The following is a 26932-nucleotide window of genomic DNA, read 5'->3' on the forward strand; positions in this document are numbered from 1 at the left end:
GAGGAAGAATCAGACTAATAGTAGGTTGATTTGGCCTACAGAAAATAGCCCAGAAACGTCAGCATGTGATTGGGGGCTGGGTTTGCTCAGGCCTGCAGCACACCACTCAGCGCCAAAATGGATTTAGTTAATGCTTCTAAGCAGAGCCAGAACTACAGACTGGAAATTACAGGTATAAAAAGACTTACAGTATCTAAACTGAGTCTTTTAAAGGACAGCAGCCGTTTAAAATATTACATAAAATGACAATAATAGCATACATAAACTATAGAGGTAAACATACATTATAAAACAGCGCTATTGTTGAGCAAAAATACATAGGAAATTATGCGGCCAACTACGCATAAAAACATCACACAGAGAAGTAGAGAGTCCGTGAAGTGGTCAGAGGACAGTCCATAAGTGACAATACAGCCGTATCCCAGTGTGCGCCTTCCACCGGTCAGTGAAGTATCACCCTGTGTTGACACTCTCCCCCTAGGGGGTCAGACTCACCAGATCTGCAAATAATAACAAGCCTCCAAGAATAAAGAGATCTCCTCATCACCTCTCTCTCAATCCCACTCCGGGGGGTTTTCAGGGGGGGGTCACAACTCCACACTGATCTGTCGTGCAGCTAGACCAGTCCCCACAGAAGCTGTGGGGACTGGTCTAGCTGCACGACAGATCAGTGTGGAGTTGTGACCCCCCCCTGAAAACCCCCCGGAGTGGGATTGAGAGAGAGGTGATGAGGAGATCTCTTTATTCTTGGAGGCTTGTTATTATTTGCAGATCTGGTGAGTCTGACCCCCTAGGGGGAGAGTGTCAACACAGGGTGATACTTCACTGACCGGTGGAAGGCGCACACTGGGATACGGCTGTATTGTCACTTATGGACTGTCCTCTGACCACTTCACGGACTCTCTACTTCTCTGTGTGATGTTTTTATGCGTAGTTGGCCGCATAATTTCCTATGTATTTTTGCTCAACAATAGCGCTGTTTTATAATGTATGTTTACCTCTATAGTTTATGTATGCTATTATTGTCATTTTATGTGATTGGGGGCGTCTGGAAATTCGGGGCTGTGGGCACTTTCGGATCCTTGGTGTCAGCTCTGCAGGAGGACGGACACAAAGCCAGAGAATGGAAGCCGCTGAGAAGAGTTGTGACCGGAGGGAGAGAGCCAGGAGACGGAATGGGAAAAAGGAGCTACAGGTGGACACAGAGGTCCTGGGAAGTCAGCAGTTAATTTTCTGTGGCTCCACTGCGAGAGCGATTCTTCCGATATAGTGTCTATTAATGAACATCGGGGACCCCCTATTTGGTGGGGGCTGGAGTCTCGCTATTTTGGATGGCAGCTTCTCATCTGTAAAATATACACGTGGTTGCTGCGTCATGCAGCTTGCATCTCGTGAGTGCAGATCGGTGTTGGCTAAGAGGACACTTCGGGTGCAGCACATTTCTTTGATGGTGGAAGTCAAAGAATATTACAACTTAACAGAACTTTATTTGATCACAATATAAGGACTGTATAGAAGATTAATTTGTTCACTTAGGTGGTGGATTATAATATTTGACTTTGGAGATGTTATATTATAATTTACACAACACTTGTATAATTTAAGTTTTTAATTTGTTTGTATATGTTTTGAATATTGTGTTATATACATTTGCGCGTGGCATTATATATAGAATTTAGATTGGAGTTTTGTATATTGACCTTTTATGCCAGCTGCCAGTAGGTTGTTTTTCTCTAGCGCAGACTTTTTCTACCTTTTTGACCCCACTAAAAGTGCATGAGGCCTGAAATAGTAATAAGGTCACATACTTCTGGTGAGTGAATAATTATACTCATGTGGTGGATGCACATGGTATTGAAGTTTGGCATGTTGTCAAGAGGTTGAGGAAGATAGAAGGATGATTTATGGACACTGTTTTATTTAGGTGACCTTTTAACCACTTAAGGACCAGCCTCGTTTTGGATTTTAGGTGTTTACATGTTTAAAACAGGTTTTTCTGCTAGAAAATTACTTAGAACCCCCAAACATTATATATGGTTTTTCTTCTAACACCCTAGAGAATACAATGGCGGTCATTGCAATACTTTTTTTTGCACCGTATTTGCGCAGCGGTCTTATAAGCGCACTTTTTTTGGAAAAAATTCACTTTTTTGAATAAAAAAATAAAACAACAGTAAAGTTATCCCAATTTTTTTTTATATTGTGAAATATAATGTTACGCCAAGTAAATTGATACCCAACATGTCATGCTTGAAAATTGCGCCCGCTCGTGGAATGGCGTCAAACTTTTACCCTCAAAAATCTCCATAGGCGACGTTTAAAAAATTCTACAGGTTGCAATTTTTGCGCTACAGAGGAGGTCTAGGGCTAGAATTATTGCTCTCGCTCTACCGGTCGCGGCGATACCTCACATGTGTGGTTTGACCACCGTTTTCATATGCGGGCGCTACTCGCGTATGCGTTCGCTTCTGCGCGCGAGCTCGTCGGGACAGGGGGGTTTTAAAAATTTTTTTTTTTATTTTTATTATTTATTTTACAATATTTTATTTATTTTTACACTGTTTAAAAAAAAAAAAAATTGTGTCACTTTTATTCCTATTACAAGGAATGTAAACATCCCTTGTAATAGAAAAAAGAATGGCAGGACCTCTTAAATATGAGATCTGGGGTCAAAAAGACCTCAGATCTCATATTTACACTAAAATGCAATAAAAAAAAAAAAAAAAAAAAAAAGTCATTTAGAAAAATGACATTTGAAAAAATATGCCTTTAAGAGGCGTGGACGGAAGTGACGTTTTGACGTCGCTTCCGCCCAGCAGTGTCATGGAAACGAGTGAGCGCCATCTTGGCCTCACTCGTCTCCAGACAAACCACTGAGCAGGACGCGATCGCCTCCGCCGCTACCGACGGCTCCGGTAAGCGGCGGAGGGCACCGGATCGCGGCGGGAGGGGGGGGGGCCCTCTCCCGCCACCGATAAAAGTGATCTCGCGGCGAATCCGCCGCAGGGACCACTTTTATCTGAAAGCCGGCCGCCGCACGAAAACGGGGATACCGGGGTTATGGCAGCTAACTGCTGCCATAACAACGATATCCCCGTTCAAAATTAGGACGTACATAGTCGTGCGGCGGTCGGGAAGTGGTTAAGGATATTGTTTTCAACATACATTGGCTCCTGCTGCTGTCAATCAAATGCTGTGAGGAGGGACCAGGGGTGGGGCCGAGCTGCGCTGTGTTTCTATGGAGCGTGGCTCCAAAGACACACAGCTCGGAAAAGAGCATGCAAATGTGCCCCCATAGCAAGCAGCTTGCTATGGGGGCACACAGAAAAGAGGAGCGGCCAGAATCACCAACGGGGAACCCCACAGGAGGAAGTTTGGGGATGCTCTGTGCAACACCATTGCACAGAGCAGGTAAGTATACATGTTTATTTTTAAAAAAAATCTAGATTTTACAATCACTTTAAACTCTTGAAAGTTCAGTATAGAAACTCCATTATTGTATCAAAAAAGAAAAATGTTGTCTATATACCCGTACCATGATACAATATGGCACAGGTACATAGCGAGATCATCTCTTCCATAAATGTCTTGTTCCCACCAACCTCCTAGGTAAAGGTTGGCATAGAATGAGCCACATGTTTTTCCCATTGTTTCCCCTTGCAACTGGAGGTAGTGTGACCCTGAAAATATAAAAACTTTAGGCTTGATTTACTAAAACTGGAGAGTGCAAAATCTGGTGCTGCTGTGCATGATAGCCAATCAGCTTCTAATTTCAGCTTGTTCAGTTAAGCTTTGACAAAAATACCTGGAAGCTGATTGGTTTCTACGCAGAGCTGCACCAGATTTTGCACTCTCCGGTTTTAGTAAATCAACCCATTGTGTGTAAAGTAACTTAAACGGGCATAGGAGAAAGGTGTTGTGGTTGTGTTGTTCTATAACTCACTTATTCATACATTTTTACTGTTTGTATATCCAAACTTTGGGGAATTGACCAATACAAAGGTTTAAAATCCTAAATTACTAGATCGAATTGGAGAAATGATACTGAGCTAATGGTCTACTTCTGTCTTTGGAATGGAGTAAAGAAGCGTGAACCTTTAGTAGGCCCTTCAGATACAAAAAATCCTAGATTCCTTCCAGCTTTAAAAGTCAGTGGGTCACATCTGAAATATGTTCACTGTTTTATTGATAACCAGAGGCATAAGGAAATCAGCTTTATCAAACAAGATATGAAATGTTCCACAACACAGCATAATACAAGTGAGTATATATATTAAATAAGATGATGCCGTAGCAGATAGCTTCTGAAGACAATACAGTTAGTGAGCGTTGGATATGGGCAGTCCATGTTTATTGTTGTCATGAATGTACCAAAAAGCCTGGTTTTGAAAATGGATTTTATGACTTGTTGAAGCAGGCAATAGTTGTTCCCTCTTCTACTGAAAAAAAGGGAACACAAGTATCATTGCACATAGTTGACCAATGTATTTGGTCTGAATTTAGCAGAATATGGCAGCCAGTTCTAATATACCAGTACACCAGTGAAGCAGGTTTATGTTTTACTACTTGTGTTGCATTTGATATATATATACATATATATATATATATATATTTATATTTCTAGATTGTAAGCTCTAACGAGTAGGGCCCTCTGATCCCTCCTGTATTGATTTGTATTGTAAGTGTACTGTCTGCCCTTGTGTTGTAAAACGCTGCGCAAACTGTTGGCGCTATATAAATCCTGTATAATAATAATTATATATATATATATATATTTTTTCTTTGAGTATTCGAGTGGACACTTTGCAAACAAATGCCATTGGATACAATTGGAACATAGATACTATTGGTTGGCAATTCAATGTTTCCATGATATTCTGTCTATATGATGCATTCAGGTAACCATGGCCAAACATAGCTTGACTTTTTGACATATATGACCTATGGTATGTATAACACAAAAATGCCATCTACAGGTTGAATTGAGAAATGTTTCTCCCAAAGAAGACTATGTAAGGTAGGAAGTAGTGAGAAAGTATAATCTCATGTGGTATTGTCTACTAAACTTTACAAAATAAAAGGTCGGCAGGTTAAGCTGACAGAGCACTCTATAATGACTTAACACCAAGGAAGGTCTGTGCCAAAAAAAAATTCACCTGATGACACTTTCACCTGATTTCCTGCAACTGCTTGTAGAGTAGAGCCTTGGGTCCTCGTTGCCTATGGAAATCGTGAAGCTGCTATAACCTGAGCTAAGTAACTTTTTAGCGTATTTCTGTTGTATACATACCATAGTTCCTGCTTATTCGCTAGGCAGTAGGTATCAATTTGCTTGTTGTGTTTTATCTGTAAGTCTTGTATTATATTGATAGTTTGTATGTACAACATTTTTGTTTAGTAAAAGCACATTAATACACCACAGAGGTCTAAGCCTCCTTGCTTCTAACACAAAGTGGCTTTAATAGGCGCAAAGCGAAGCACCACTTTCTGTTCTTCTATCTCCTATCTATGGCCAACTTAACAGTGCAAAAATAAGCAATGCGAGAGCTGGTCGTAGTATTTGTTTAAAAGGGACACAGACAGAATCTAAAAATCTATTGTACTTATCAGTGATCATGACATGGCATAAGAGTTAAACAATAACCTCTGAATACTGTGAATTTTTCTGCTTTCAGTGTATTTTCCCCGGTTGCTTTTTTGCATCTCTAGCTGAAAAAAAAAAAAAAAACAGGACACCTGCTTTCCAAATACTACAGTGCTAAATACGTATCCAATAAAACCAAAAAAAGTGATACGAGCTATTTCAGACTTTTTAAAGAAAACAACTGTGATTTCATACCGCGCTGAAACATTAAAAAAGAAAAAAATGTGTAATCAAATGACTATCAAGTGAAAGTAATATAAACAAAAAAGTCCAATAATCCACCACCGATTAGTAAGACCCACATAAAGTGCTGGCATGTCCATGTGGGCTCCAATACGTTGGATGCACCACAAGAAAACTGGGGATCAGAATTAATGAGCATTTAAACAATAAAAAAATGGATTCCCAAAACATAGCCTGTCAAATCATTTCAGGATTTACCACAGCAGGGATCCCAGTTTGGCTTCCTTTTGTGGTATTTACAGAGTTGAGCCTCACTGGAGGGGAGGCAATATGAAGCAAAAGATCTCTAAGAATGAAACTGAATGGATCTATAAACTAAATACTCGTACTCCCCTAGGAATGAACATCGCTAATGATCTCAATTGTTTTATCGCAAATTATTGAAAATTGTGATGGTGTTCCAAATCCTCTCCTATCCTTTAATTTTATCTTTTTCTTCTTCTTTCTTTTCTTTCTTCTTTCAGTTTATGTTTTGTCCACAAGATGGCAACTGATAGTTTTTTTAGATTCTTCACATTTCATTGTAATTCACTAGATCTCCACTGGGGGACATTTCCTTTCTTTTTGTCTACCTACTCTACTGAATTGCAATGATACATTATACAACATTTATACAGATATGGTTTTTGATATTTTAAAAATATTATGTATATCCGCTAGCTTATGAAGTCCTTATTCTGTATTGCCTATCAATCTTTAATTCAAGCCAGTTGTGAGGATTGCAGCGGATTGGTTATCCTTTTTTGTGGTGATGTATAAATAGGAGGAAGTGACGGGCTCTGTCACGTGACCCCTGATGACGTCAGACGTTGCTGACAAAACACGTTGTGTCCCGTGATACGTGCCACGTCACTTCCGCCACTCGTTGGAATGCAGGTGGAACGCTGTCGGTGTCCCTGCCATTTTACAAAACGCGATTTTATCTGCTGTTTATGTAAGTGCAACCTGTATATTTTTAATACATTTTCTAAATGGTACTGCACTATGAGGAGCCTTTTGTTCTTGTCTTTTTGATGCCATTTCCATTTGGTGATTGTGCCTAATTCTGAGCTGCCGTTTCCTTGGACATCCGTTTGTCTTGCTGTTTTTGACTACCTGTTATGGGTGTCAATTTCATCTGGTGAGTAGAAAATTTGCCTAGAAGTTGGTGGAAGGAGATGCACTGGAAACATTAGCCATATATGTTTTCCACACCGTTACGTTTGATGCATAGAAGAATTACCATCACTTTATGTGGGTCTTACTAATCGGCGGTGGATTATTGGACTTTTTTGTTTATATTACATTCACTTGATAGTCATTTGATTAAACATTTTATCTTTTTTAATGTTTCAGCACAGTATGGAATCACAGTTGTTTTTCTTTACATATTGAGGCTTTGAGCCTTACTACCTGCTGCTTTGTTTATACACTTTTATTAATATTTTTATATTCTGTGATTGCACTGTATATTCATTTGTTTACACTCCAGGGTGCGCAGATAGAAGGGGTTTCTGAGATTTCCCTTTTTCTCTCTATTTCAGCCTTTGTAATAAGAAAATAACTGCTGAATACAGAAAAAAAAAATCAGCCCAAAAGAATAAAACCCATAATGCTGTAATTTGCCAATTAGGCAAAAAATGGTGTGGTGCTGGTTTAGCTTGGCCTTTTGTCCAACGTAACACTGCTAAAAAGCAAAAGCAAGCACAATGGGAATATGTTTGGTAACCAGTGTCAATTACTTGGTGTAATTCAAAATTGTCCAATTCCTCAAAGTGAAAACCGGATGACCATCTATGTAAATTATTTTTTGTGCAACAAGCCGCTCTCTTTCAGTAAGCAGTTTCCCACACTTTGAATGCATTTATGGCTTCTCTCCCATGTGAGTTCTCTGATGTTCGAGAAGACTGGCCTTCCGGGTAAAACTCTTCCCACATGCCAAACATGCGTACGGCTTGACCCCCGTGTGAGTCCTCTGGTGTATCATAAGATGGTCCCTTCGGGTAAAACATTTCCCACACTCCGTACATGAAAATGGTTTCTCCCCAGTGTGGGTTCTCTGGTGTTTAATAAGAGTCGAATTAAGAGAAAAACATCTCCCGCATTCAGAACACGAGAATGGCTTCTCGCCTGTGTGGACTATCTTGTGTCTGTTAAGAGTCGAATTAAAAGAAAAACTCTTCCCGCATTCAGAACACGAATATGGCTTCACCCCCGTGTGCGTTCTCTCATGTAAGGGAAGATATCCTACCTGAGTAAAACATTTCCCACATACAGAACATGAATATGGCTTCTCCGCAGTGTGAGGCATCTGGTGAGACATGGATCCTGCCCTCTGGGTAAAACAATGCCCATCTATGGAACACAGAAATAGTTCACCCCCTCTATGATCTGTATGATGGGCAACGGAAGGCAAATGATCAGAAAAACTCCTCCTATATGAAACGGGATCGGATGACAAATCTGTACTGTAAGGTATTGAATGGCGGTGTGCAATAATGGGGTTTTCTTCTGAGGAGTCGTATGTAACGTCATTTACCATTTCTGGAGAGATCATTTGATGTTTCTCTGTATTATTCACTTGATCTTGTTGTCCTGGAAGTAAAGGTGTATGATTTTAAACTTATAAATAAATATTAAATATATAGTACAGAATGGACAAAACACTATAGGCTCATTCACATGGGCATTCAACCCTGTGCAGCATGCAGAGCTGTTTGTGTTACTTTGTTTTACTACTGCTGAACTGTATGCAGGCGGCCCATATAGAGTGAATAGGTATGAATTGGCTGTACAGACTCACCTGTAGAACTGAGATTGACAGATAAGCAGGGACGGGTCCATGAAGTCAGACAAACAGGCTCTTCATTGGAGTTTGTGCACCCATCCCTGCATACCCATCAAACTCAGCTGTGCGGGAGAGTCTGTACAGTCAGTGGCTTATGTTCAATTTATATGGGCTACCCGTGTGCAGCTTGACATAATAACAAATAGCTCTGCTCTCTTCATGGGGCTAAGCTCCTATGCAAATGAGTTCTACGGGTTATTTAAAGTGTCAGGACCTGGATCACCTGCTGGTGGCACTGTGGTTCCCGGAGCATAAGGTTGTAGTTCTGGTGTCCACTAGCAGGTGTCTCACAGTAGCCAGCAGATCCCAGTAATCAATCTCCACCTGATGCTGGCTACTGGGAGGGTATTTAGTTCCTACTCCACTGTTCCCTCATGCTTCAGTGTTTTGTCTTGCTTGCTGTTGGAGCCTGAATCCTGTCTGATCCTGCTTGTCTTGTGCCTGTACCTTGTACCCTGCTCTCTCATTTCTACTACCGTTGTTCCTGATCCCAGCCCTGGTTCTCCCATTCCTTGCATCTCTGGTATTACCCTGTTTATCTGTGTTCCACATTTTGTATATATTGTATATAGTTAGATGCTAGTTAGGCTTTCTGTTAGTTAGGTTGTTTGTTAGGTATTTTTGTCAGTTGGTTATGGTTCACTTGTTTTTACTTGTTTACTGTGTATTTTTGTTGGGTTTTGTATCACTGTTAATAAACTTGCTTAACCACTTCCCGTCTGCGCTATAGCCAAAAGACGGCTACAGCACGGGCCTCATGGCTGGGAGGGCGTCAATAGATGTTCTCCCGTGCATTAGCTGCCTTGCGCTCCCCCTGAGGGGCACACGTGGCGCACTCTGTGATCACAGAGTCAATGAGACTCGGCCCCTTACAACGTGATCAGCTGTCAGCCAATGACAGCTGATCACGTGATGTAAACAGAAGATCGGTAATCAGCTTTTTTTTCTCCTCATGCTGACAGGGTGAGGAGAAAAAAAAAAAAGCCGATCATCGGCTTTTGTCAAAGGGACATCAGTCCCAAACAGGGAGAGCCACCACCTGATCTGTGCCCACCAGTGCCGCCTGCCAGTGCCCACCGGTGCCACCTGCCAGTGCATATCAGTGCCGCCAATCAGTGCCCACCAGTGCCACCTATCAATGCCCATCAGTGCCTCATCATCAGTGCCACCTATCAGTGCTGCCTATCAGTATCACCTACCAGTGCCCATCAGTGCCACCTATCAGTGCCCTTCAGTGCCACCTATCAATGCCCTTCAGTGCCACCCATCAGTGCCACCTATCAGTGCCACCTATCAGTGCCCACTAGTGCCGCTTCATCAGATCCCACCAGTGCTACCTATCAGTGTCCATCAGTGCCGCCTTAGCAGTGCCCATCAGTGCAGCCTCATCAGCACACATCAATGAAGGAGAAAAATTACCTGTTTGCAAAATTTTATAACAAACTATAAAACTGTTTTGTTTTTATTTCAAAATTTTTGGTCTTTTTAGTTTTTTTAGCAAAAAATAAAAAACCCAGAGGTGATTAAATATCACCAAAAGAAAGCTCTATTTGTGGGGAAAAAATGATAAAAATGTCATTTGGGTACAGTGTTGCATGACCCCACAATTGTCATTCAAAACGTGACAGCGCTCAAAGCTGAAAATTGGCCTGGACAGGAAGGGGGTTTAAGTGCCCAATAAGCATGTGGTTAAATCAGTTTGGTCCCAGTTTCCTAAGTGTAGCCACACAGATCTGGCCATCCCTGCAGTTGGTGTCCCTGGCATAAATAATATTGGGGCATGGCACGGCTCTTCAGTTGGATTGGATCTTCCACTGAATTCCACCATGATTACTAAGATGATTAAACGTACCGTATTTATCGGCGTATAACACACACTTTTTTCCCCTTAAAATCAGGGGAAAATCGCGGGTGTGTGTTACACGCCGATCCCTCGCTGACTGTGAGCGGAGGAGCGAGCGCCGCCGACATTCATACATAGCCGAGTGTACTCGGCTAGGTTCGGCTAGCTCCGCTCACAGTCACGCCCAGTCCCGTCCTAAGATGGACATGACACAGGGACTGGGCGTGACTGTGAGCGGAGCTAGCCGAACCTAGCCGAGTACACTCGGTTATGTATGAATGTCGGCGGCGCTTGGCTCTGCCCACAGGACTACGAGAGGAGCCGAAATCAGCCGAGAGCCACCGAGAGACACAGGATTGGCTCGGTGCCTCTCGGCGGTGCCATATTTAAAAACTGCAATGACAATACAAGGCTGCAGTGTCACTGGGCAAGGCTGCAAATGACACAACAAGGCTGCAGATGACACAAGGCTGCAGATGACACTGAAAGGCTGCAGATGACACTGAAAGGATGCAAATGACACTACAAGGCTGCAGATGGACACTGATAAGGCTGCATTGATGGGCATTTAAATGTAAGTTTTTTTCCTTAAAATTCCCTTCTAAACTTGGGGTGCGTGTTTTACGCCGGCGCGTGTAATACGCAGATAAATACAGTAATTTATTTTCAGTGTACTTGTGTACATTCATGAAGGCTTAAGCTCAATCTGCTGAATTAATATACTAATGTATGACATAGTAAAAAAAAAAATGACCACTATTTTTTTACAGCCTAAGAACAATATGTAAAGATTTTTCTCACCTGTACCGATCACAATAGGGATTTCCTCTTCTTCAATTTTGACAAAATCTATGCTTCCTTCCTCATCCTCCTCAACTTTGACATCTCTCTGAGTTTCTCTGGTGTCTCCGGGGTCTGTGAATGAAGTTATTTGAATATATATTTTATATATATATATATATATATATATATATATATATATATATATATATATGAGTGAAGCCCCCTGTACTGAGATGTATAAGAGACCACAGAGAGTGTAGTGGGGGAGATTGGTCACATCGCTTGGCTGGTAACACACAATAATGCTTGGATAACGAAACACGTCAGAACGTGGCCGGATGATATCACATTAGGAGGAACCGTAAATCGGCCATCTTGGTATGATATCTGATGTGAAAGCTTATCCTTAAGGGGGTAATGCATGTAATAAAAAGGCTATTGTTTCTACAGTATATATGAGTGACACGAAATGTATGAGAGATCCCAGAGTGTGTGTGGGAGGAGACTGGTCACACACAATGACATGATGTAAGGAGGAGAGCCAGAGTCATGTTTCTTATCAATGGGAAAACAGAGCCTGGGACAATGCACATAACCGCATTGATGAACTTAACTTCACATCAGAGGTCCCCCATCACACTAGAGGTCCCCTCTTCACATCAGAGGTCCCCCATCACACCAGAGGTCCCCTCTTCACATTAGCAGTCCCCTCATCACACCAGAGGTCTCCTCTTCACATCAGAGGTTCCCCCATCACACCAGAGGTCCCCTCTTTACATCAGAGGTTCCCCCATCACACCAGAGGTCCCCTCTTCACATCAGAGGTCCCATCTTCACATCAGAGGTTCCCCCATCACACCAGAGGTCTCCTCTTCACATCAGAGGCTCCCCCATCACATGATGCATCACATGATGAGAGGTCCCCTCTTCACATCAGAGGTGCCCCTTCATGTCACAGGCCCCCCCTCACATCAGAGGCCCCTCTATACATGAAAGCCCCAATCACATCAGAGTTGTCCCTACACATCAGAGGCTCATTCTACATCAGTACTCGCATCACATCAGAATTCTTCCAAAACCAAACAGTCCCCTCTATACATGAATGCTCAATCGCATTAGAGTTGCCCATTTACATCAGAGGCTCACTCTACATCAGTACCCCCATCACATCAGAGTTCTTCCAACACCGAACAGTCCCCTCTATACATCAGAGGCCCCTCTATACATGAAAGCCCCCATCACATCAGAGTTCTCCAAACACCAAAGAGTCCCTTCTATACATCAGAGTCCCCTCTATACATGAAAGCCCCGATCACATCAGAGTTCTCCAAACACCAAAGAGTCCCCTCTATACATCAGAGGCCCCTCTATACATGAAAGCCCCCATCACATCAGAGTTGCCCCTACACATCAGATTCTCCCTCTATATGAGTCTCCCGATCACATCAGAATTCTCCCAACACCAAAGAGTCTGACCATCGCACCAGAGTCACCCCAATCACATAGTCTCCTCATCACAGTAACCCCCCCCCCCCCCCAATCACACAGTTCTCCCTTCACATCAAAGTCCTAACTTCTGACTCTAACAGAGCAGAAAAGGGCAGGAGGTGGAAAAAGTCTGCAGGAGGTGGACATCCATGTTGTCCTAAAAGCTGGGGTCAGCCCTGTATGCTCTTTGCCCTGGATCAGAGTCATGTATTGCCATTGTAAGGATGCACTGTCTACCATTACCATAGCAATGAACGATACTATGCATCCTGGCGCTAGAGCATCATCAGTTGTTTTGGTACATGGGGCCGGCCTGTCCGCACCAAGGCAACTCATGATGCTGATCCAGGTCAAACTGGGCCCACTGCTATGCAGTACCCTGGTTGAGAGATGCTGGTCTACTGACAGAGGAGGGGGGGAAGAAGAGATTGTTGTTGTGACTGAACAAGGAGAATCTGGGACTCTTATTATTACTCACCTGTGCTGATCTCTGGAGGGATCTCCTCCTCCTTACATGGCTCATCACCCTTCACATATATCACATCTTCATCTATATCTTGAGTTTTATATTCAGTTAGGCATCCTTCCTACATAACCAACAAAAAAAAGAATGCCATCCAGATTCCTGGGCTGGGTTTTGACACCAGCTACATTTTCTCCAATTGAAATTCATCTACCTCATAGTTCTGTGGGAACTTGTGATGTTCTTGTGTGGAATACAGAGAACGGGGACATCTCTCTGGAAGATTTCTGTTACTGGATCCATCTGTAGGAAACACACACATCGACTGAATACATTGTTTCTATGTCTTTATATCAGAGAATGTGTGTATCTAGGGGGATCCTCAATAGACAGTCTTCTCTTACCTGGTGATGTGAGGGGAAGCCGGTTCTCCATCATATCATTCTCAGAGAGATCCTTGTGTCCTTCTAGATACTCCCATCCCTCCAAGGAGAAATTGACAGAGCCGTCCTGACACCTTATAGGAACCTGACACACACAATGATACAGTCACCATCCAGACACATCCCTTGTCTGTTACTGGATAATGTCCCAGAATTCCCACCACCGCTCACCTCTCCTGTCAGCAGCTCAATGATCTCGCTGGTGACCTCTTGAACCTTCTTGTTCTTTCTCAGGGAGTGAGATGGAGGCTGTACAGTAGTGTGTTGGGACTTCATCAAGTTTGATGCCACTAAGCCATCAGAAAATTTGAAAGCCACATAATTCTATATTGAAAACAAAAATACAAAATAATGCCACTAACCAAACTGGAGTAAACATTCTCAATGCATTAACCACTTGACCTCCAGAAGGTTTTACCCCATTCATGACTAAAGTATTTTTTGCTGTTCAGCAATGCGCTACTCGAACTGATAATTTCTCGGTCATGCAACACAGTACTCAAATTAATTTTAAATGTTTTTTTCACACAAATAGAGCTGATGTCATGTGATCTCCCAGAATCCTCCTCACCTCTCCGGTCAGCTCTGTGTTTTATTATTGGGAGATAAGAGTGATGTCATGTGACCCTCCCAAAATCCTCCTTACCACTCCCGTCAGGTCTATGTTTTATTAATAAAGATAATAGTGATGTCGTGTGACCTCCCAGAATCCTCCTCACCTCTCCGGTCAGGTCTGTGTTTTATAAATAGAGATAAGAGTGATGTCATGCGATCTCCCAGAATCCTCCTCACCTCTCCGGTCAGGTCTGTGTTTTATTAATAGAGATAAGAATGATGTCATGTGATCTCCCAGAATCCTCCTCACCTCTCCAGGCAGGTCTGTGTTTTATTAATAGAGATAAGAATGATGTCATGTGATCTCCCAGAATCCTCCTCGCCTCTCCAGTCAGGTCTGTGTTTTATTAGTGTAGATAAGAGTGATGTCATGTGATCTCCCAGAATCCTCCTCACCTCTCCGGTCAGGTCTGTGTTTTATTAATAGAGATAAGAGTGATGTCATGTGACCTCCCAGAATCCTCCTCACCTCTCCGGTCAGGTCTGTGTTTTATTAATAGAGATAAGAGTGATGTCATGTGACCTCCCAGAATCCTCCTCACCTCTCCGGTCAGCAGGTGGATGATCTCCAGGGTGAGATTTAATATCCTTTTGGACATGTGACTCCGGTCCATCTCCATCCTCAGTCAGTTGGCTTTCTTACAGGTGTTTCCTCATAAACTGTATTTTGATTCTGTTAAGTCACACTGGCTGTACAGGGGAAAAAAAGCCTGGAATTAGAATCAGATGTCTTTACTGTAGCATATAAAATTATTATGGGTAGACAGAGTAAGATTAAGAGAAATAGAAACATTGGCAACTACATCGTCTAGATTGGTTTTCTTTGGTTAAGTCTTGGGAAAGCCTTAAACTGACTTTTAATCTGACCATATTTTGCCATCCCTTGTCCTCCCCATCAACATGTCATGACTGGGCCTCTGTGTTTCTCTAGACCAGGGGTCTCCAAACAAACTAAACATTGGGAGCAGCAAAGATCCCAATGTCAGTGGGGAAAAAAAATGCCCCATTGTTTCTGTGAGAGTATTTGTGCCTTACCATTGGTATCAGTTGGAGGAATTGTGCCCCTCTTTAGGCCCCATTGTTGGTGTCAGTGGGAGAAATTGTGCCCCATCATTGAATGCATTGGGCCCCATTATTGGTGTCATTGGGAGGAATAGTGCCCCTTCATTGGTGTCAGTGGGGGGAATTATGCCCCATTGTTGGTGTCAGTGGATGAAATAGTACCCCAAGGGCCACATAAAAGCAAGCAAAGGGCCGCAGTTTGGAGACCGCTGCTCTATATAAGGCAGGCAGATCATAGCTGGTGGGGAGGGGCCAACATGGCGTTGTTCATAGCTTACTGATAACATCCCAGCACCCTGCCTCAGTACTCCTCTTAAAGTGGACTTCCACCCACTTTTACAACTCTTCAGCATCCCTCACTTAACTGTGCATTGTAAACGAATTGGATATTTTTTTATTTTTTTTCTCAGCACCTACTGTATATCTGCTGTATTCATTTTTCACTTCTTCCTCCCTGGCTGTGGCCCATCGCATCATTTCCTGTTTGCAATGCCTTCTGGGAAGGGGCGGCAACTTCCTCTGACACTGCCGCTGCTATGGAAACCTGACCTGAAACCTATTACACTGCTTGTGCTGCACTGAGCATGTGTGAGATCTGCAAGGATGAGATCCAGGAAGAAATACAGTCTGGCTTCAGATGCCCACACTTAACCACTTAACGACCGGCCACTGTATATATACATCATTTTTTTAAAGATGGATATCTCGGTAACGGCAGCAGCTGCTGCCACAACCGAGGTATACATCTTTAGGGCCGGCGTTTCTGTACACAATAATGGTGGTCTCTGTGGCGGGTTCGCCGCGAGATCACCGTTATCGGCGGCGGGAGAGGTGCCACCCCCCCTCCCGCCGCTCTCCCGCGCCCTCCGCCGCTACCGACGGCTCCGGTAAGCGGCGGAGGGCGCGGGAGAGCGGCGGGAGGGGGGGTCAGTGCTTCGGTATAGTGACGAGTGAGGCCAAGATGGCGCCCACCCGTCTCTATACCATAGGACGGCCGGAGCGACGTCATTACGTCGGCTCCGCCCACTTCTCTTAAAGGAACAATTTTTTTTTGTGTCATTTTTTTAAACGACTTTTTTTTTTTTTTTTTTTTTTGCATCTTAGTCTAAATATGAGATCTGAGGACTTTTTAAACCCCAGATCTCATATTTAAGGACCTGTCATGCTTTTTTCTATTACAAGGGATGTTTACATTCCTTGTAATAGGAATAAAAGTGATCCAAATGTTTTTTTTTTTTTAAAACAGCCCTGTCCCGACGAGCTTGCGCGCAGAAGCGAACGCATACGTGATCAACGGTGGTCAAACCACACATGTGAGGTATCACCGCGACCGGTGGAGCGAGAGCAATAATTCTAGCCCTAGATCTCCTCTGTAACGCAAAACATACAACCTGTAGAATTTTTTAAACGTCGCCTATGGAGATTTTTAAGGGTAAAAGTTTGGCGCTATTCCACGAGCGGGTGCAATTTTGAAGCGTGACCTGTTGGGTATCAATTTACTTGGCATAACATTATATTTCACAATATAAAAAAAATTGGGCTAACTTTACTGTTGTCTTATTTTTTTATTTAAAAAAGTGATTTTTGTCCAAAAAAAGTGCGCTTATAAGACCGCAGTGCAAATACGGTGCAAAAAAAAGTATTGCAATGACCACCATTTTATTCTCTAGGGTGTTAGAAAAAAAACAATATATAATGTTTGGGGGTTCTAAGTAATTTTCTAGCAAAAAAAAAACTGTTTTAAACATGTAAACACCTAAAATCCAAAACAAAGCTGGTCTTTAAGTGGTTAAGATGGCCACGGCCTGCTGTAAGTTTATAAAATAACAAACTACTGCTATAAACTAACAAAACAGACCTTAGTTTACAGACTAACTTTACTAGAATACATTAAGTTTGTGTATTATAGGGGTTTTTTTATTTAAAAAGTATCATTTCGGCCGGAACACCACTTTAAGATCTCTCAACCCCAAGTATGCAGTGGGATGGCTCTTTAGACCCCTTTCACACTGGGGCGGGTTGCAGGCGTTATTGCGCTAAAAATAGCGCCTGCAAACCGCCCCTAAACAGCCTCCGCTGTTTGTTCAATGTGAAAGCCCGAGGGCTTTCACACTGAAGCGGTGCGCTGGCAGGAGAAGAAAAAATCTCCTGTCAGCCGCTTCTTTGGAGCGGTGAAGGAGCGGTGTATTCACCGCTCCTGCCCATTGAAATCAGTGGGACAGCGCGGCTATACCATGGTAATACCGCGGCTATAGCCACGCTATACGAGGGGTTTTAACCCTTTTTCGTCCGCCAGCGGGGGGTTAAAACTGCACCGCTAGCGGCCGAATACCGCGGTAAAACAGCGCTAAATATAGCGCTGTTTTACCGCCGATGCCCCCTACCGCCCCAGGGTGAAAGGGGCCTTAGAGAAGGTAAAAACAAGCCGAGGACTACGAAACCCCACCTCTCTCCTAATCTAACATAGATTCAATCTATTATTCATAACATAGAGAGGAGGTTTTCTGTAGTCCAAAGAAATAACTGATAACAATGCAAATGTTAAGCATTATCAGATTCATGGCAGGATCAACAGGTATTTTTGGAACCTATCAAACAGGTATAATAAAGCACTGTCAATGGGATATGTAACCCTTAACAGCTGGCATAAGCCAGCTGTTAAAAGTTCACATGGGTAATTGGGAACCTGTACCATCGGCTTATGATCATGAACAGTGACAAAGCAGTCACTGTGCTGGGGGGGGGGGCACAGCACAAACAAAGTATGCCATCTGTACGTACAGTATCTCACAAAAGTGAGTACACCCCTCACATTTATGTAAATATTTTATTATATCTTATCATGTGACAACACTGAAGAAATGACACTTTGCTACAATGTAAAGTAGTGAGTGTACAGCTTGTATAACAGTGTAAATTTGCTGTCCCCTCAAAATAACTCAACACACAGCCATTAATGTCTAAACCGCTGGCAACAAAAGTGAGTACACCCCTAAGTGAAAATGTCCAAATTGGGCCCAAAGTGTCAATATTTTGTGTGGTCACCATTATTTTCCAGCACTGCCTTAACCCTCTTGGGCATGGAGTTCACCAGAGCTTCATAGGTTGCCACTGGAGTCCTCTTCCACTCCTCCATGATGACATCACGGAGCTGGTGGATGTTAGAGACCTTGAGCACCTCTGCCTTCTGTTTGAGGATGCTCCACAGATGCTCAATAGGGTTTAGGTCTGGAGACACGCTTGGCCAGTCCATCACCTTTACCCTCAGTTTCTTTAGCAAGGCAGTGGTCGTCTTGGAGGTGTGTTTGGGGCCGTGTTGGAATACTGCCCTGTGGCCCAGTCTCTGTAGGGAGGGGATCATGCTCTACTTCAGTATGTCACAGTACATGTTGGCATTCATGGTTCCCTCAATGAACTGTAGTTCCTCAGTGCCGGCAGCACTCATGCAGCCCCAGACCATGACACTTCCACCCCAATGCTTAAGCACCATGCAAGACACACTTGTCTTTGTACTCTCACCTGGTTGCCGCCACACACGCTTGACATCATCTGAACCGAATAAATTTATCTTGGTCTCATCAGACCACAGGACATGGTTCCAGTAATCCATGCCCTTAGTCTGCTTGTCTTCAGCAAACTGTTTGCGGACTTTCTTGTGCATCATCTTTAGAAGAGGCTTCCTTCTGGGACAACAGCCATGCAGACCAATTTAATGCAGTGTGCTATGTATGGTCTAAGCACTGACAGGCTGAGCCCCACCCCTTCAACCTCGGCAGCAATGCTGGCAGCACTCATATGTCTATTTCCCAAGGACAACCTCTGGATATGACGCTGAGCACGTGCACTCAACTTCTTAGGTCGACTATGGCGAGGCCTGTTCTGAGTGGAACCTGTCCTGTTAAACCTCTGTATGGTCCTGGCCACCGTGCTGCAGCTCAGTTTCAGGGTCTTGGCAATCTTCCTATAGCCTAGGCCATCTTTATGTAGAGCAACAATTCTTTTTTTCAGATTCTCAGAGAGTTTTGTCATGAGGTGTCATGTTGAACTTCCAGTGACTAGTATGAGAAAGTGAGAGCGATAACACCAAATTTAACACACCTACTCCCCATTCACACCTGAGACCTTTTAACACTAACAAGTCACATGACATCGGGGAGGGAAAATGGCAAATTGGGCCCAATTTGGACATTTTCACTTAGGGGTGTACTCACTTTTGTTGCCAGCTGTTTAGACATTAATGGCTGCTTGTTGAGTTATTTTGAGGGGACAGCAAATTTACACTGTTATACAAGCTGTACACTCACTATTTTACATTGTAGCAAAGTGTCATTTCTTCAGTGTTGTCACATGAAAAGATATAATAAAATATTTACAAAAATGGGAGTGGTGTACTCACTTTTGTGAGATACTGTATGTAGAATCGACAAGAAGATTACCAGCAGGTCATCTTAAGAGTCTATAATCATTTATTTTTTATAAAAACGAGACAACAGGCAGGTTATAGGGTATCCAACAAGTTTCAGGAGCCAATAATTCCCCTTCATCAGGACTTGAATGGAAAAGCACCACCAGTACACATCCATTGTGGATAATTATGCTCCTCCCTGACATAGAACACTTTCCAGGAATTTATAGAGTCCTCTAGGAAGCTCTGTCATTTTTCCACCTAAGCCCTGATGAAGGGGGTTTCTGACACCTGAAACACGTTGTTTTATTTTTTTTTTACCTACCTGCTGTCTCATTTTATCAGCAATAAGTGATTATGGACTCCTAAGATGATTGTCTAGTGCTCTCCTTGTCTATATCACTTTCTCAGTTGCGGACACCATTGTTCCTGGAAAGAGGGGGTGAATTCTCTTCTTTTGTAGTACAGCTGCCGAGGTTAAATCAAGCCCAACCAATTGATGAATAGAAAGAATGAAGTCCAGCGGCTCACATCTACCTTTTTTCCGTGCTTTACAGATATGTCAGCTTGGTGTTAAGACCCACCACTAGGCTGCTTAACAGTGTTTTTCAACCTTTTTTCAGTCAAGGCACCCTTTAGAACTGTGCACAGTCCCAGGGCACACCAGTCTGAGGGCTCGTTTACACCAGGAGGTGTGTCCAAGCACACGCTTTGTTGCGTGTTGAATATTTTTAATGAGCGCAAACATACACGCGAGGGGGGGGGTGTCATTAGGAATAATGGTACCCACATGCAACTGCAAACGCAGCACATTTGTGTGCTGCGCAGGAAACCGTGCGATTTTGCACGTTACCTCACTGCACCTGGTGTGAACAAGTCCTAAAATGTAGTCTGTGTGCGGCAGAGTTCAGTGATTGTAGTCTCCAAATTCTCCCTTCTAGCACAAATCCCCCCTCAGTCTCCATTCTAGCACAAATCCCCCCCTACTAGCATAGCCTACCCCCCCCCCCCAATTCCTTCTCCCAACTCTGCTCCAACACCCCCCCAAAAGTCCCGCTCCTAGCACAAATGTGGGCTGTGCTCGCTGCTCACTCTTCTTCCACCCACACTCACCTCCCTCCTCCCTCACCCACAATTTCTGCTGCCTGTACAGGAGCAATGTGGGAAGGAGATATGGGCAGTAGTCAAATCCTGCACATTGGAAGGAGTGTGCTACTTTGTGTTAACTCCTGTGCACTGCGACTGCGAGGGGAGCACAGCCCGCACGGCTCTCTCCTCCTTCCTGCAGCTATCTGAACTATGTGAACAGCTATCTGAACTATTGCCGGCAAAGCAGAAAGCTGTAGTGCCCCCCGACATGTCCTTAGCAACCGATCGGTTGGTAGGACAGGGGTGGCCGTAGGGTTGCCACCTTTTCTTCAAGCCAAATCCTATCACTTTAGCGGCCTGGGACACCTTTGGGTGCCCCAAGGACAGCAGTAATGTGGTGCACTTAGCGTGCCACAGCGAACAGTTTGTGTAGCCAAATCGCTGTTGCTGACATCATCGCCCTGCCCCCAGACAGCTGCCCCCAGCTCCCAGGTGGCAACAGATTTGTGTGTGACTATCTTGGTTACTTGGGGAACCACGGCCCAGTCTGGATAATGTGTCCGGGTTTCAGTCTGCCTGAAACCCGGACACATGATTCAAAACGCAGACTGTCTGGGTAAATCCCGGGCAGGTGGCAACCCTAGGTGGCCGGCCCCTTACAGCTTTCTGCTTAGCCGGCAATAATTCACATAGCTGCTGGGAGGAGGAGGAGAAAGCCATGCTCTCTCTCTCCTTGCAGAGTCACTGCACATCAAAGTTAACAAAGTAAAGCTCAGACCAGAACGTGGCTACGGCACCCCTGAGGACACTTTGCAGCACCCAGGGTGCCGTGGAACCCCAGTTGAAAAGCCCTGGCTTAGCAAATCAAATATTCATTATTTTTTGGTTTACATACACTTTAAGGCTCCTACAAATAAATTTGGCATTATTGGTGGGAACGTGTAAAAAAAAGCGCTGCTCAAATGCTTCCAGTTGATTCTCCTCTCACGGATGGTGCCAGCCCCTCTAGGAGTACGTCTTACTCCATGAAACAACCCCAATAGCAATATTAGGGGTCACACACCATGTAGATCAACCACATCTGCCAGTAAACTAACAGAGGCTTCAGCTACAGTCCCTGCCGAACTGAACCGCTTCAGTGGGTGTGGCCAAGATGCAAGGACTGTAGCTGAACCCTCTGTTAGCTTATGTGGATGTGGTTGATCTATGTGGTGTGTAGGGTTGCCACCTCATCCCTTTAAACCTGAACACATATGAATTACACAGGTTCTGAGGCTAATTTAATGCAGATAAGGCACCAAGTGAGTTTAATTATCACCTTAATCAGCCACAGAACCTGTGTAATTAATATGTGTTTGGGTTTAAAGGGATGAGGTGGCAACCCTAGTGTGTGCACCCCCTAATTTTGCTATTGGGGTTGTTGGCGGCAATATGTATATACAGTATCTCACAAAAGTGAGTACACCCCTCACATTTAAAAAAAAAAAAAATTATTATACCTTCATGTGACGACACTGAAGAAATGACACTTTTCTACAATGTAAAGCAGTGAGTGTACAGCTTGTATAACAGTGTAAATTTGCTGTCCCCTCAAAATAACTCAACACACAGCCATTAATGTCTAAACCACTGGCAACAAAAGTGAGTACACCTTAAGGGAAAATGTCCAAATTGGGCCCAAAGTGTCAATATTTTGTGTGGCCACCATTATTTTCCAGCACTGCCTTAACCCTCTTGGGCATGGAGTTCACCAGAGCTTCACATGTTACCACTGGAGTCCTCTTCCACTCCTCCATGACGACATCACAGATGTCACAGATGTCCACACTGGTGGATGTTAGAGACCTTGCGCTCCTCCACCTTCCATTTGAGGATGCCCCACAGATGCTCAATAGGGTTTAGGTATGGAGACATGCTTGGCCAGTCCATCACCTTTACCCTCAGCTTCTTTAGCAAGGCAGTGGTCTTCTTGGAGGTGTGTTTGGGGTCGTTATGAGGTTGGAATACTGCCCTGTGGCCCAGTCTCTGAAGGGAGGGGATCATGCTCTGCTTCAGTATGTCACAGTACATGTTGGCATTCATGGTTCCCTCAATGAACTGTAGCTCCCCAGTGCCGGCAGCACTCATGCAGCCCCAGACCATGACACTCCCACTGTAGGCAAGACACACTTGTCTTTGTACTCATCACCTGGTTGCCACCACACACACTTGACACCATCTGAACCAAATAAATTTATCTTGGTCTCATCAGACCACAGGACATGGTTCCAGTAATCCATGTCCTTAGTCTGCTTGTCTTCAGCAAACTGTTTGCGGGCTTTCTTGTGCATCATCTTTAGAAGAGGCTTCCTTCTGGGACAACAGCCATGCAGACCAATTTGATGCAGTGTGCGGCGTATGGTCTGAGCACTGACAGGCTGACCCCCCCACCCCTTCAACCTCTGCAGCAATACTGGCAGCACTAATACATCTATTTCCCAAGATAACCTCTGGATATGACGCTGAGCATGTGCACTCAATTTCTTTGGTCGACCATGGTGAGGCCTGTTGTGAGTGGAACCTGTCCTTTTAAACTGCTGTATGGTCTTGGCCACCGTGCTGCAGCTCAGTTTCAGGGTCTTGGCAATCTTCTTATAGCCTAGGCCATCTTTATGTAGAGCAACAATTATTTTTTTCAGATCCTCAGAGAGTTCTTTGCCATGAGGTGCCATATTGAACTTCCAGTGACCAGTATGAGAGAGTGAGAGTGATAACACCAAATTTAACAGACCTGCAACATTGTAACACTAATGAGTCACATGACACCGGGGAAGGAAAATGGCTAATTGGGCCCAATTTGGACATTTTCACTTAGGGGTGTACTCACTTTTGTTGCCAGCGGTTTAGACATTAAAGGAGAAGTCCAGCCTGAGCTTTTTAGACTGGGCTTCTCCTAAGGGTCACAGGAGTGCAATTCGTTTTGCACTCCTGTGACCTGTTATCAGCAGGGAGAGTGGTCTGAAGTCCTCTCTCCACTGCAATAAGTCAAGTCAGCGCGTCATCCTGACTTCAGAAGTCTGGATCCACCAGCTGCCTTGACTGATGACTGTCTCAGTGAGCCGCTGAGATGGCCGCTCCCCGCCCCTCCACAGCTCAGCACTTCAGTGAGCGTGGAGGAACAGAGCAGGAGAGTTGCTGACTGACAGTCAGCAGCTCTCCACTCGGGGAGGAGTGAGAACCGAGCCATCGGCAGTGTTCTGTGGCTCAGTTATCAGTGCAGAGCCGGCGGGGGACAGATGGAGCATCAGACCGATGCTGCATCCACCTAGGTAAGTATGAATGTCAAAAAAAATGGCTGTGTGTTGAGTTATTTTGAGGGGACAGCAAATTTACACTGTTATACAAGCTGTACACTCACTACTTTACATTGTAGAAAAGTGTCATTTCTTCAGTGTTGTCACATGAAAAGATATAATAAAATATTTACAAAAATGTGAGGGGTGTACTTACTTTTGTGAGATACTGTATACAGTGGAGGTTCACACTGATCACACTCACCTGCTATAGCCCCCCCCCCCCCCAGATAAAATTATACTGATGAGCAGCTCCCTTGTTTTCCAGTGCCCCAAAATATCTCTGCAGAGTGATGACACATTGGGGCCATGAGGCCATGGCCTGTCACCACCATGGGAGGTTTCAGCTCAGACCAGGGAAAGGGATATCACCGCTCCAGGTAGATTAAACTGGAATGAACCTCTCCTCTAGTTTAGAAGCCACAGGTGCTGGCAATGCATGTAGCAATGAAACTGAGAAAAATTCTGGACAGCCGCACTCCAAAAAGTAGCCTTTATTAGTCAAGAAAAATAAAAAATACATGCAACGGCAGAACGGACAGAAGAGCTGACGCGTTTCACACTATCAAACAGTGCTTAATCATAGCTCTGATTAAGCACTGTTTGATAGTGTGAAATGCGTCAGCTCTTCTGTCCATTCTGCCGTGGCATGTATTTTTGATTTTTCTTGACGAATAAAGGCTACTTTTTGGAGTGCGGCTGTCCAGAATTTTTCTCAATTTTATTTCAGCTCAGACCACCTTCTGTACCGGAGTGCACCTGCCCACTGTGTCACTCCTAAGCCACTTATCAGCCATAAATCTCCTCTGTAATTATATTTATCTACTGCAGGGATCTTTAACCGCTTCAATACCCCCTTCCTGCCCAGGCCAATTTCCAGCTTTCAGCCCTATCACCCTTTGGATGACAATTACGCGGTCATGCAACACTGTACATATATGACATTTTTCATATTTTTTTCCCCACAAATAGAGCTTGCTTTTGGTGGTATTTTATCACCACTGGCTTGTTTATTTATTGCACTACAAATAAAAAAAGACAGAAAATGTTGACAAAAACATTTTTTTTTTCTTAGTTTCTGTTATAAAATGTAAATAAGTACGTTTTCTCCTTCACTGACGGGCACTGATGAGGCAGCACTAACGGGCACTAATATGTAGCACTGATGGGCACAGATAGGTGGCACTGATGAGGAGTCAATGACAGGCATTACTGATGGGCACTGACTGGCATTACTAATGGGCACCGATTGGCATCCTTTATGGGCACTGACTGGCGTATAATGTGGGTACAGGTGGGCACTGATTGGCATATAGGTGGGCATCACTGGTGGGGCATTGATGGGCACTGTTGATGGTTCTGCACTGATAATCAATGCGCTGATTATCAGTGCAGACCCCCCTGTCTCAGGACAGCAGCCGATCGGCTCTCCTCTACCCGCGCCTTTTCAGCGCAAATGGAGGAAAGACGATAAACATCACTTCTCAGTTACCACTGTGATCAGCTGTGATTGGACACAGCCAATCACATGATAAAGAGCCCACCTCAGAGGCTCTTTACCTAAATCAGAGATGCGGCGTGTCGGATCGACACAGCACCAATCGCCGCGCAGCGCGCCCCCGGGGTGCACGCATGAGCGGCTTATCCTGCTGGATGTCATATGACGTCCAGTCAGAATAATGGAACCACTTTACGGCCGTCATTCTGCTATATGGCGGGCGGGAAGTGGTTAAACTATGGCCCTCCAGTTATTCAAGAACTACAATTCCCATCATGTCTGGTCATGTCTGTAAACGTCAGAGTTTTACAATGCCTCATGGGACCTGTAGTTTCACAACAGCTGGAGGGCCGTAGTTTGGCGATCCCTGACTACAGAGACCCCAAAAACATCACAGGAGACTAATCCCCCACTTCAAAGCCTGCTGACCCCTGACTATAGAGGACACATGAGCCCACAGACAGTGCTAGGGCCCCCTTCTCCCATAACAAGAAGATATTATTACCTCCTCCTTACCTGGATACACACTCCATAGATACCAGGATTCCAACAGGAGTGAAGCTCCTCCCCTGGGCTACAACAAAATGGCCGCTGAAGCTCACACTGGACAATACCTTGATTCCATTTCAAGCTAATTCTACTTCGTTTCCCGTAGTATGTATTAATTCATCCTATTTACACAGCAATAACCCTGGTATACTAAAAATAATTGATAACTAGGATAACGGAGGAACTGGACGCTCTATAACAAAATGGCCGGCGTCCCTCTTGCATTGAGGACACTTCCTCCTCGCTTAGGTCGGACGAACGCCCTCTAGTGGTTGGCCCTCTGGAAGATTGGACTCGCGACGGGGCGTCACTGTGGCAACCAGGAAGCCTGGAACGCATACAGCTGGAATGTGGGAGCCACCGGGCGGAAGTGATGATAGAGAGGAGACAGGAAGTTGTTCAGGGCTGAGGGAGGTCTACAACTGTACATGTATCCAGCCTAGAACATTTTATAGATAAGAATGTTTTTGTGGGCTGAAGGACTTTATTTTGACAGCGTACCCTATAAATATCCAAGTAAAAGCTCTTGGGAACAAGCCTCTTTGGTTTGTCCCCATCTATGACAACAAACTTTATTATATTTATTACAGACATTTATATAGTGACATCAATTTGCATACTATACATCAGTCCCTGCTCTCAAGGAAC

General features: G+C 44.2%; 1 protein-coding gene across 1 annotated transcript; it reads right to left on the reverse strand.

Annotated features, from left to right (window-relative positions):
- Positions 1–7184: 7184 nt before the first annotated feature.
- LOC141104628 (uncharacterized) lies at positions 7185–26359 on the reverse strand. The gene is made up of 8 exons (XM_073594281.1): positions 26252–26359; positions 14892–15039; positions 13906–14058; positions 13696–13819; positions 13506–13594; positions 13307–13415; positions 11359–11472; positions 7185–8461 (listed from the first exon to the last, which is right to left on the reverse strand). Exons 2-8 carry the CDS (start codon positions 14967–14969, stop codon positions 7731–7733), a joined length of 1398 nt encoding a protein of 465 aa, XP_073450382.1. The 5' UTR covers positions 14970–15039; positions 26252–26359; the 3' UTR covers positions 7185–7730.
- Between the last annotated feature and the right edge of the window lie 573 nt (positions 26360–26932).

Source organism: Aquarana catesbeiana, linkage group LG08, assembly GCF_042186555.1.
Source record: "Aquarana catesbeiana isolate 2022-GZ linkage group LG08, ASM4218655v1, whole genome shotgun sequence".
NCBI lineage: Eukaryota > Metazoa > Chordata > Amphibia > Anura > Ranidae > Aquarana > Aquarana catesbeiana.

Excerpts from the sequence above, each read along its gene's own strand:
- LOC141104628 (XM_073594281.1), bottom strand. The coding sequence starts at position 14,969 with ATGGAGATGGACCGGAGTCACATGTCCAAAAGGATATTAAATCTCACC. Across the intron at positions 13,820-13,905 it reads TTGAGCTGCTGACAGGAGAG|GTTCCTATAAGGTGTCAGGA; the intron begins GTGAGCGGTGGT and ends TGTGTGTGTCAG. Across the intron at positions 8,462-11,358 it reads CCCTATTGTGATCGGTACAG|GACAACAAGATCAAGTGAAT; the intron begins GTGAGAAAAATC and ends CTTTACTTCCAG.